General features: G+C 40.1%; 1 protein-coding gene across 1 annotated transcript in view; it reads right to left on the bottom strand.

Annotated features, from left to right (window-relative positions):
- Positions 1 to 12,719, bottom strand: part of LOC124711135 (protein argonaute-2) — a 266,005-nt gene that overhangs the window by 54,048 nt on the left and 199,238 nt on the right. The window contains exons 15-16 of the mRNA XM_047241028.1: positions 7,767 to 7,885; positions 7,490 to 7,674 (exon numbers count right to left, since the gene is read on the bottom strand). Of these exons, the coding sequence (XP_047096984.1) occupies positions 7,490 to 7,674; positions 7,767 to 7,885 (304 nt within the window). The remainder of the gene's footprint in view (positions 1 to 7,489; positions 7,675 to 7,766; positions 7,886 to 12,719) is intronic.

Here is a 12,719-nt window from a genome sequence, read left to right as displayed (position 1 = left end):
GTCCTCCCAAAAGCGAGTCCAGTGTGCTAACCACTGCACCACCTTGCTCAGTACCTTGTGTGTTCATTTTGCAACTTTGATGAGCAGAGCTCATACGTATTGACACTCCATCAGTACTTTTTATTAGTACAGTTAACATGTTCATATTTTAGAGCTGCTTTATTTATTTCATCGGAGCTTTAATTTACATATGGTGACTTATCTATAGTTACTATAAATAACTGGTGAGTAAGGTTACATTTAATATCTTCCCAGTAACAGCAGTCCCTCCATAACGTTGTGTGATTTTAAAACTAGCTGGCTATTATCGTTTGTAATAGGATGTACTACTGTTGTGTTGCTCTAATCCTGGTTGGAGCCTCGACTCACAGTTGGCTGTTGCACTTTGTTCTGTATTGGTACCTCTTTGTTATGATGCTAAATGTGTCTAACATTTTCCTAGAATGTAAGAAAAGTACCTGTGTCACAGTCTTCTGCTGTCTCGATGTTCACTTTCTACATGTACACGTATCAACAGAGTATTAGAATTTTTGCTTCAGATTGCTTTAATTCAATTAATGTTTCTAATAATGCAGTGTCATGTTTTAAAATCTATTTTTGTAACTCTCATTACTTACTAGCTGAATACCCGGCATTCCCGAGTGCATACTTCTTTCAAATTCTGTAAGTCAATCTCCACCCTTACCCATTCTCTGTCCATCCCTTCTGCCCCCTCCCCCCATCTGCCCATCTCCTCCTGCCCCTCTCTCTGTGCTATAAAATGATATAATTTTGTAGGTATATTCAGTGGCGTATGTGGATAGCACCTGACATTTCTTGTGAACAGAGTTCGTAGTAAAGAAGTAATAAATTCAAATTTACACACTGCAGCATCTTAGTGCTTGTCATGTCATATCCTGAGATATATGTCGTACAATGCTATATAATTTTGTATGTACATTCAGTGGTATATGTGAACACTGTCTGCAACATGTGTCTTGAATACAGGTAGTTTTAAAGAAGTAATAATGATGTGAAAATGAACAGCCAAAATGTAGTACACAATACAAGTTTTCCCTTTATCATTACGTGAGGGAGTGTCAGCGAGAAAAAGTTATAAAAAGATATGAATTTATTTCAAGACGGCAAGTGTTCTCGTTACCAAATACTGGATGAATAAAATCTGAGTATTTGTGTGTCATGGATAACAACTCTTTTTCCCTCCCACTCTTATCCCTCCCTTTGATAGGTAGGTGGTTCTTATCCCCACAGCAATTCTTTCCAGACAGTAAGTGACGTGTGCACCAAGTTTGGAGAAATCGGTACAGTGGTTTTGGAGGAGATGTGGAACATACACACATGTATACAACCTGACCACTATATTATTGCTCTTGGCATCCTGTGGCCGTTGTTGGAAACACTGGGTATGTTGCATTAAACAAGTACAGTTGTGACTGAGGAAAACTCATCACACTATGAATGACTTCAGGAAAGTTCTGCATATAGTACCAAGTGGTTCAATATGTCCTTGTAAAATATCACAATAAAAACTCACGATAAGCTGACCATGGCTCACTCACTCCCAGGTGGAATAATATTGTGGTCGACTAATGCATGCATTCATTGCATACATAAGGACATTTTTATATTATGTATGAGAGTCGCCTGGTAGAATTTTGCACAGAGCACAACATAATCATAACTAACACTTGGTTTAAGAATCATGAAATAAGGTTGTATACATGGAAGAACCCTGGAGATACTAAAAGGTATCAGATAGATTATATAATGGTAAGACAGAGATTTAGGAACCAGGTTTTAAATTGTAAAACATTTCCAAGGGCAGATGTGGACTCTGACCACAATCTATTGGTTATGACCTGTAGATTAAAACTGAAGAAACTGCAAAAAGGTGGGAATTTAAGGAGATGGGACCTGGATAAACTAAAAGAACCAGAGGTTGTACAGAGATTCAGGGACAGCATAAGGGAGCAATTGACAGGAATGGGGGAAATAAATACAGTAGAAGAAGAATGGGTAGCTTTGAGGGATGAAGTAGTGAAGGCAGCAGAGGATCAAGTAGGTAAAAAGACGAGGGCTAGTAGAAATCCTTGGGTAACAGAAGAAATATTGAATTTAATTGATGAAAGAAGAAAATATAAAAATGCAGTAAGTGAAGCAGGCAAAAAGGAATACAAACGTCTCAAAAATGAGATAGACAGGATATCTAGGGATATTCACAGTAGCTTCTCAGTATATATACTCTCTTATGAAATTTGTTATTAACAACCAAACCCAATTCAAAAGTAATAGCAGTGTGCATAACTACAATACTAGGAGAAAGGACGATCTTCACTATTCAAGATTAAATCTAACTTTGGCACAGAAAGGGGTGAATTATACTGGCACCAAAGTCTTTGGTCACTTACCAAACAGTATCAAAAGTCTGACAGATAACCAACAAGTATTTAAGAAGAAATTAAAAGAATTTCTGAATGACAACTCCTTCTACTCCATCGAGGAATTTTTAGATATAAATTAAGAAAAAAAAAATTAAAAAAATAAAAATAAAAAAACACTAAAAAATAAAGTTGTTATATTAACTTAAGTATGTTGTTAAATTAACCTAATTATGTCATGTATTGGAAAATTCGACTCGTTTCACATCATTACGAAATATCGTATTCATGATCCATGGAACTAGTATTAATCTAATCTAATCTAATCTGGCTAGAGGACAAATGTAAGGATGTAGAGGCCTATCTCACTAGGGGTAAGATAGATACCGCCTACAGGAAAATTAAAGAGACCTTTGGAGATAAGACAATGACTTGTATGAATATCAAGAGCTCAGATGGAAACCCAGTTCTAAGCAAAGAAGGGAAAGCAGAAAGGTGGAAGGAGTATATAGAGGGTCTATACAAGGCCGATGTACTTGAGGACAATATTATGGAAATGGAAGAGGATGTAGATGAAGATGAAATGGGAGATATGATACTGCGTGAAGAGTTTGACAGAGCACTGAAAGACCTGAGTCGAAACAAGGCCCCCGGAGTAGACAATATTCCATTGGAACTACTGACGGCCGTGGGAGAGCGAGTCCTGACAAAACTCTGCCATCTGGTGAGCAAGATGTATGAAACAGGCGAAATACCCTCAGACTTCAAGAAGAATATAATAATTCCAATCCCAAAGAAAGCAGGTGTTGACAGATGTGAAAATTACCGAACTATCAGTTTAATAAGTCACAGCTGCAAAATACTAACACGAATTCTTTACAGACGAATGGAAAAACTAGTAGAAGCCAACCTCGGGGAAGATCAGTTTGGATTCCATAGAAACACTGGAACACGTGAGGCAGTACTGACCTTACGACTTATCTTAAAAGAAAGATTAAGGAAAGGCAAACCTACTTTTCTAGCATTTGTAGACTTGGAGAAAGCTTTTGACAATGTTGACTGGAATACTCTCTTTCAAATTCTAAAGGTGGCAGGGGTAAAATACAGGGAGCGAAAGGCTATTTACAATTTGTACAGAAACCAGGTGGCAGTTATAAGAGTTGAGGGACATGAAAGGGAAGCAGTGGTTGGGAAGGGAGTAAGACAGGGTTGTAGCCTCTCCCCGATGCTGTTCAATCTGTATATTGAGCAAGCAGTAAAGGAAACAAAAGAAAAATTTGGAGTAGGTATTAAAATCCATGGAGAAGAAATAAAAACTTTGAGGTTCGCCGATGACATTGGAATTCTGTCAGAGACAGCAAAGGACCTGGAAGAGCAGTTGACTGGAATGGACAGTGTCTTCAAAGGAGGATATAAGATGAACATCAACAAAAGCAAAACAAGGATAATGGAATGTAGTCTAATTAAGTCGGGTGATGCTGAGGGAATTAGCTTAGGAAATGAGGCACTTAAAGTAGTAAAGGAGTTTTGCTATTTGGGGAGCAAAATAACTGATGATGGTCGAAGTAGAGAGGATATAAAATGTAGGCTGGCAATGGCAAGGAAAGCGTTTCTGAAGAAGAGAAATTTGTTAACATCCAGTATTGATTTAAGTGTCAGGAAGTCATTTCTGAAAGTATTCGTATGGAGTGTAGCCATGTATGGAAGTGAAACGTGGACGATAAACAGTTTAGACAAGAAGAGAATAGAAGCTTTCGAAATGTGGTGCTACAGAAGAATGCTGAAGATAAGGTGGGTAGATCACGTAACTAATGAGGAGGTATTGAATAGGATTGGGGAGAAGAGAAGTTTGTGGCACAACTTGACCAGAAGAAGGGATCGGTTGGTAGGACAAGTTCTGAGGCATCAAGGGATCACCAGTTTAGTATTGGAGGGCAGCGTAGAGGGTAAAAATCGTAGAGGGAGACCAAGAGATGAATACACTAAGCAGATTCAGAAGGATGTAGGTTGCAGTAGGTACTGGGAGATGAAAAAGCTTGCACAGGATAGAGTAGCATGGAGAGCTGCATCAAACCAGTCTCAGGACTGAAGACCACAACAACAACAACAACATGAGAGCCTCTTTTCCACGATACAATTTCGATGAAATATAGTGTATTTGATGCCCCTAGCTATGCCAAAGTTACCAGTGAAAACTGCATAAAAATCCATCTGGTAGTTTTGGAGACTAGTATGTTCAAAGAAAGACACAAAAACACAATGGTTATATTGATTTATTATTAGTATATATTTTAAATAAAGCCAACCTCCTCTGTGTAACTGTAATAATATGCTAGCACTCTGGTAAGTTCACATATTAAGTTTATCAATAATTACTGAAACTGTTTTGAGCATTACATTAGATGTATTCGCAATTCCAAATATGGACAACAATCAGCTGTATAATAGAATGAGGACAATGAAAATTTTGCCAGACTGGGACTAACGCGGATTTCCTGTTTGTCATGAACAGTCACCTTACCATTTGGCTACCTTAGCACAGCTCATGGCCAGACCCAAATTTCCATGTGTTGTCAACCATGTGTCTACAACCTGTACTTTTACATCTATTTTGCACATTCTGTACAGGGGAGACATTTTACTTTAAAGTCGCTTGCCCAGTGTCGGTGGATAAATACGATATTGCAGTGACTGTGTTAGTCAAATTTATGCATGCATGTCCGAAGGAACTTTGCATCGTAATTCGGAATAACACAGGCACTGCTATATTGTGTTTTGAGCATCTGTTTATTCAGTAAATGGCTAATGTACAATTCATGTAAACTGCTGTGCATACCATACCTCAGGTATGTCAGTTGTTACTGACAGACATTAAGACGTTTCACAGAGCCTATATGAGGTGCTATCCAAAAGTTTCGAGACTGGTGCTGCCATCTGTTAAAAACCTTACCTCTGGACTAATGGTCACCATCACCCTTGAAGTAGTTCCCATCTGAACGTACACACCAGTCCCGGCGCTTCTGCCACTGGTCAAATGTTTTCTTGAAGTCCTGTTCTTTGAGGGCTTTTATCACTGCCAGCGATGCTTCTTGAATTTTCTCTAGAGTGTCGAACTGACAGCCTTTCAACTTGAGTTTCAGTTTTGGGAATAGTGCAAAGTCGCAAGGTGCCATATCTGGCGAGTACGGTGGGTGGGGTACAACCGCCAAGTGGTTTTTTGCCAAAAAGCTCCTGGTGAGCAAGGACGTGTGACAGGGCGCGTTATTTTGATGCAGCAGCCAGTCCCTTGACACCAAAGTTCAGGCCCTCATCGCCGAATGTTTTCACGGAGCCGTCACAAAACATCACAGTAGTACACGGAATTCACTGTTTGGTTGAGTGGGACGAATACTTTGTGCACAATTCCCTCGGTATCAAAACAATGATTGTGCTCTTCACTTTGCTCTTCACCTGTCTCACTTTTATGGGTCTCTGAGAGCGCGGGCTCTTCCACTGTCACAATTGTTGCTTTGTCTATGGTTCATAAATGCAAATGCAGTTCTCGTCACCAGTGATAACCCCTTGACAAGAAGGTTGGATCACCAGATGCGGTCTGACGAAGGTCCGTGCATACTTCAACACGCTGTGCCTTCTGATTGGCAGTCAAGATCCTCGGCACAAATTTTGTGATGACACGATGCATGCCCAATTTATCAGTCAACATTCGTTGACATGTCCCACAACCAATACCCACTTCATCCGAAGGTCTCTAAAGGTACGACGTCGATCCGCACGAACCAGTTGTTTAAGTTTGGCAACAATGACTGGCATTCTGTGGCTAACGGGCCTTCCGGTGTGAGGATCATCTTCAATATCTGTACGGCCGGCCCTGACCCGAGCATATGCGCTGTCCCCCAAACACTTGTTGAATCATTGCAAGGGTCTCCGTAGCACTTTTCCCAAGATTCACACAGAATCTGACACACACGCACTGTTCTGTTCGCGGATCCATTGTAAAATCGCCACACACCAAACACAGAGTATTACAGAAATCACTTTGGACATGCAACACGTCCTCCCAGCTGAATGCCGCTCCACACACTGACTCAACAGATATGCAGCTCTCGCCACCTAGCGGTGCAAAGATCTACTACTACTACTACTACTACTACTACTACTACTTTCCAGATGGCAGCACCAGTCCCGAAAATTTTGGATTCCACCTCGTATGTATGCTATAACTACATATGTATTCACATTTTATATAAATATGATGGAAGCTTGTTTCGTTTATTGCTCTGATAGTACAATTTTTTTCCTATGCTGACTTGGTGTGATTAAAAATTGTATGTACTCAGTTATTTGACCGGGTTTATTATGTATAAATACATTTTCTGATGCCTCTAGGTTTCTTAGGTCTGAAGACGGTCATTGCCGATTGAAATTAATAACCTGGTATAAAGTTCTGTGATCCATAACTAGAATAAATACATAATTACAAATGTGTTACAGTATGTGCGTCATAAATTACAAGTCCTTTGACTGCCCTGCCTGTCAAACATCCAAACCACAAAGTGAACAGTTTTTTTTTAAATTTTTATTTTTTTGAACCAATTTTCATTTTGTTCTACGATTATGCAGATATACTCAAATGAGCCACTAGCATATGGGGTGTAGCAGTATGCCTATTGGTAACTGTTTCACCCTGGCCACTACCCTCCTCCTCCTCCTACTACTACTACTACTACTACTACTACTACTACTACTACTCTGCACCATCCTCATTATGCAGCCTGTTGAGCAGACATTCCACCCAACATGTGCCCATAATTTACAGTCACAGAGTAAAGATAGCACTTGCTAGTCCCCAAAAATGGAAGTGCCAAAGGGTTGAAGCTAGGGATGAACGACCCTCCGCCCCAACTGCTCTACGTTTGGAGAGATCTGAGATGTACAAGTGCAAGGGATTGAGTCGCAGTCTTCTGGGAATCAGTAATTTGTGAATCTTAATTTTTGCAACTGCTGACAGCTGACATCAATAAACCTACACGAGGGTGAGCTTTGATAACATTAACTGTAAATACTGAGCTTTAAGGCATTCGAAATACCAGATGACATTACTTCACACTTACAGTAGACACCACGTTTGTCGTCAATAACCACGACGGCGAGTTCCGTTCCAGACTTTTTACAATCTGAAAGGAGGCCGTACAATTTGGAAGCAGGATCTCTTCTATCCATTACCAATAAATTTTGTGGTCTATCGATCGACATTCCCAATGAATGTCCCACAGACGTCATCAGGTTAGCAAATGACCTTGAAAGAGAGAGTGAGACACCATGAATGTATGAATTAAAAAAATGAAAAACTACACTTTGTAAAGATTTGTTTCACTGCAAAGCAATTACCACAATTCATCGACTCTGATGTTTACGCCAAAATTTATGATAACCCAATTCCTCAGCGGAGTGCTCCTCAGGAAATGTTCAGCTCGCCACACGCCTCTCCTCGGTTGGACTTCTTTTTGCTAAAATGTGAGCAGAAAACGACTAATTTAGGCAAGTTTTTGTTTTGTTTTCATAACAGCAATGGAGTAGAAAAGCAAGACAATATCTCTGTAAATGGAATGAGACTAAGGCTGATAACAGAGTAAGTTGGTATGTCATTTAAAAATATTTTGTAAGAAACTAAGAAAAATATTTTTGCATCTGACTGAAGGTTTTCAGGGCATGTGGGGAAGTACAAACAAGGCTTACATCATAAACTACCACACAAGATGTAAAAAGTAATGTTTGCAGAAATACACTTCTCACACAAAATCCAAAATTGATAAGCCTTATAATGGTGACATTTTCTAGTTATGCTACAGATACTCAAGTTACCTACCACAAAAGGAACCACTGCTTCCCTATCATGTCCCTCGACTCTTGTAACTGCTATCTGGTTTCTGTACAAATTGTAAATAGCCTTTCGCTCTCTGTATTTTACCCCTGCCACCTTCAGAATTTGAAAGAGAGTATTCCAGTCAACATTGTCAAAAGCTTTCTCTAAGTCTACAATTGCTAGAAACGTAGGTTTGCATTTCCTTAATCTTTCTTCTAAGATAAGTTGTAGGGTCAGTATTGCCTCATGTGTTCCAACATTTCTACAGAATCCAAACTGATCTTCTGCGAGGTCGGCTTCTGCCAGTTTTTCCATTCGTCTGTAAAGAATTCGCGTTAGTATTTTGCAGCTGTGACTTATTAAACTGATAGTTCGGTAATTTTCGCGTCTGTCCACACCTTGCTTTCTTTGGGATTGGAATTATTATATTCTTCTTGAAGTCTGAGGGAATTTCGCCTGTCTCATACATCTTGCTCACCAGATGGTAGAGTTCTGTCAGGACTGGCTCTCCCAAGGCTGTCAGTAGTTTTAATGGAATGTTGTCTACTCCTGGGGCCTTGTTTCGACTCAGGTCTTTCAGTGCTCTGTCAAACTCTTCACGCAGTATCATATCTCCCATTTCATCTTCATCTACATCCTCTTCCATTTCCATAATATTGTCCTCAACAACATCGCCCCTGTATAGACCCTCTATATACTCCTTCCACCTTTCTGCTTTCCCTTCTTTGCTTGGAACTGTGTTTCCATTTGAGCTCTCGATATTCATATGAGTGGTTCTCTTTTTCCAAAGGTCTCTCTAATTTTCCTGTAGGCAGTATCTATCCTACCCCTCATGAGGTAAGCCTCTACATCCTTACATTTGTCCTCTAGCCATCCCTGCTTAGCCATTTTGCACTTCCTGTCGATCTCATTTTTGAGATATTTGTATTCCCTTTTGCCTGCTTGACTTACTGCATTTTTGTATTTTCTCCTTTCATCAATTAAATTCAGTATCTCTTCTGTTACCCAAGGATTTCTACTAGCCCTCGACTTTTTACCTACTTGATCCTCTGCTGCCTTCACTATTTCATTCCTCAAAGCTACCCATTCTTCTTCTACTGTATTTCTTTCCCCCATTCTTGTCAATTGTTCCCTTATGCTCTCCCTGAAACTCTGTACAACCTCTGGTTCTTTCAGTTTATCCAGGTCCCATCTCCTTAAATTCCCACCTTTTCGCAGTTTCTTCAGTTTTAATCTACAGTTCATAACCAATAGATTGTGGTCAGAGTCCACATCTGCCCCTGGAAATGTGTTACAATTTAAAATCTGATTCCCAAATCTCTATCTTACCATTATATAATCTATCTGAAACCTTCTAGTATCTCCAGGGTTCTTCCATGTGTACAACCTTCTTTCATGATTCTTGAACCAAGTGTTAGCTATGATTAAATTATGCTCTGTGCAAAATTCTACCAGGCGGCTTCCTCTTTCATTTCTTAGCCCTAATCCATATTCACCTACTACGTTTCCTTCTCTTCCTTTTCCTACTGTCGAATTCCAGTCACCCGTGACTTAAATTTTTGTCTCCCTTCACTGAATAATTTCATTTATCTCATCATACATTTCATCAATTTCTTCATCATCTGCAGAGCTAGTTGGCATATAAACTTTTACTACTGTAGTAGGCGTGGGCTTCGTGTCTATCTTGGCCACAATAATGCGTTCACTATGCTGTTTGTAGTAGCTTACCCGCCCTCCTATTTTTTTTATTCATTATTAAACCGACTCCTGCATTACCCCTATTTGATTTTGTATTTATAACCCTGCATTCACCTGACCAAAAGTCTTGTTCCTCCTGCCACCGACCTTCACTAATTCCCACTATATCTAACTTTAACCTATCCATTTCCCTTTTTAAATTTTCTAACCTACCTGCCCAATTAACGGATCTGACATTCCACGCTCCAATCCGTAGAACGCCGGTTTTCTTTCTCCTGATAATTACATCCTCCTGCGTAGTTCCCGCCCGGAGATCCGAATGGGGGACTATTTTACCTCCGGAATATTTTACCCAAGAGGACGCCATCATCATTGAATCATACAATAAAGCTGTATGCCCTCGGGAAAAATTACAGCTGTAGTTTCCCCTTGCTTTCAGCCGTTCGCAGTACCAGCACAGCAAGGCCATTTTGGTTATTGTTACAAGGCCAGATCAGTCAATCATCCAGACTGTTGCCCCTGCAACTACTGAAAAGGCTGCTGCCCCTCTTCAGGAACCACGTGTTTGTCTGGCCTCTGAACAGATAACCCTCCGTTGTGGTTGCACCTACGGTACGGCTATCTGTGTCGTTCAGGCACGCAAGCCTCCCCACCAACGGCAAGGTCCATGGTTCATGGGGGGGTTGAGCTCTGTATGCAACGAAAATTTGTTGCCTTTAAAATGATCATCTATCTGAAGCAACGTGAGAAATTTCAATAATGTGGGACATTTCTTCCTCTTGTAACATTTACATACACTATTTAAAAAAAACTGATATCCTCAAGGAAAAGGCCATTTCATTGATAGCTGGCATGACAGATAGTACATCATTATAAAAGTATATGATAAATTCAGACAAAATGAAACACACGAGCAGGAAGTGGTGTCAAAACAATTTACATCAATACACAGTGTACTTGTGGCATCACAGATGTGTATTCTCACATGCAAACAATTGTGAATGTGCCAAATGGCACCCTGGAATAGATTGTTGCAAGCATCTTGCAGCACTTGTGGCAATTCGTTAATTGTTCTGGATAATGAATAAGTTTATACTTAATGTCCCATATATGTTCAATTAGTAACAGATCTGGCGATCTTGCTAGCTACGTTGCAGCAACTGTATTTGGAAGTGAATTGTCCTACGGAAAAAACGCATCACCTTCCTATCAAAGAAATGGAAGCAGAATGGGTACAACAACCTGTGCAAAGTGATGAGCAATGGTTTCTTTACCCAACAAGAAAACCAAATGTGACTGCAAGTTGTAACTGATGATGCCCCACACCATGAAGCCTCGGGTGTTACCTGTATACAGTGGGCAAATGCGCTCAAATAGGTCACTCACCAGGTCAGCACTGTACATATGTACGTCCATCACTCACAGGCAGACAATTTCATCACAGAAGGAAACAGAGTGTCATTCCACTCTCCAGTCAACTATTTCACGACACTAGGGCAGCCATTTATGGCGGTGTTCTGGTGACAGTGGTAGCCTGAACAGACGACGTACATGTCACAGGTGCAACATGTGCCCAGATTTTATCTGAATGACGTTTGGTAACCCACCACTGTTCACACAATGCATGAACCTTGACGTGCTTTTACACTATGCAGACATACAGAACCTGTCTACAGGTGTGGTAATGTTCACAAATCACTGCTAAAAGTAGCAACACACCAATACATTGTGCCCAACACATGCAGGAACCTGTCTAAATACCTGTCCATCTTCGGCACACAAAGTGACACTGTTCAAACAGCTGAAGTTGTCCAACAAGAGTATGGACTATCAGTTGGGCACGGTTGCAGGGAATGGCAGTTGCGAACACTGTTGACCTCTAAACTCAGCAAAGTTACTAACTGTAAAGTCAAAACAGAGGTTGTACATACAGGCATCCAGAGCACCTTCTTATCGCCAATGACTATGGCAAATGAATCACCAATGCTACAACCCCTCACAGAATGCACACATTAATCCCCATATGCCCCTTAACGCAGTCCTTTAAGCTGGGCTTTTATGTAGGTAAATAAGTTTATATGAAAACAAATGGTGTCTTTCTAAAAATAATTCCAACTGTCACTTGCTTCTTCCTTACACACTTCTTTCCCAGTATCTGTAGCTTTGTTGTGCTCCTCTCATTACAGTCTATCGTATTGTTCTGTCCCTACTGTTTCCTCTTTACGAACTGACCACCAAGGAATAAAGGCCCACTACTTTTGCTTCTCTTTCTCAAAGGGCTCCTTCACCGAATGCACAAATTTGCGGGCATTGCTATGCAGTAAACTTTTCTTCTTCTGTTTCACCACCCATCACACTGGACATGATTGGAAATGAAACAGAAGTGAATAAACACTAAAAACACTGAGAATTAAGTGAAGTATGAACTAGTCTTCTAGTTCAATAAAGTGAAACGACAGCACCGGACACACGTGATACTCACTGTTATGTCTCCCAACATATTCGCACGTTAGTTTTACAGCAACGTAATATGACTTGTGCTACCTGCTCAAGAACACAATATCGTCTGCTGGTTTACGCAGTTGCTTATCAGTGAAATGAGGCTACTGAGCTGTCAGTAGTGAAGGTTCCTCTCCCAAACTATAAATGCACGCTATGTTAATAAAAAAATTCTTATGCAGGTATATGGTATTTATGAAGATACAATTCAACAAATTGTATACTAGTAATATTCCATGTTAACTTCTCAAAATAATGGGAGAACATTTGTATGCACTATG

This window comes from Schistocerca piceifrons, chromosome 8 (assembly GCF_021461385.2).
Source record: "Schistocerca piceifrons isolate TAMUIC-IGC-003096 chromosome 8, iqSchPice1.1, whole genome shotgun sequence".
In the NCBI taxonomy this organism is placed as follows: domain Eukaryota; kingdom Metazoa; phylum Arthropoda; class Insecta; order Orthoptera; family Acrididae; genus Schistocerca; species Schistocerca piceifrons.
This window is presented reverse-complemented; position numbering and strand designations above follow the sequence as displayed.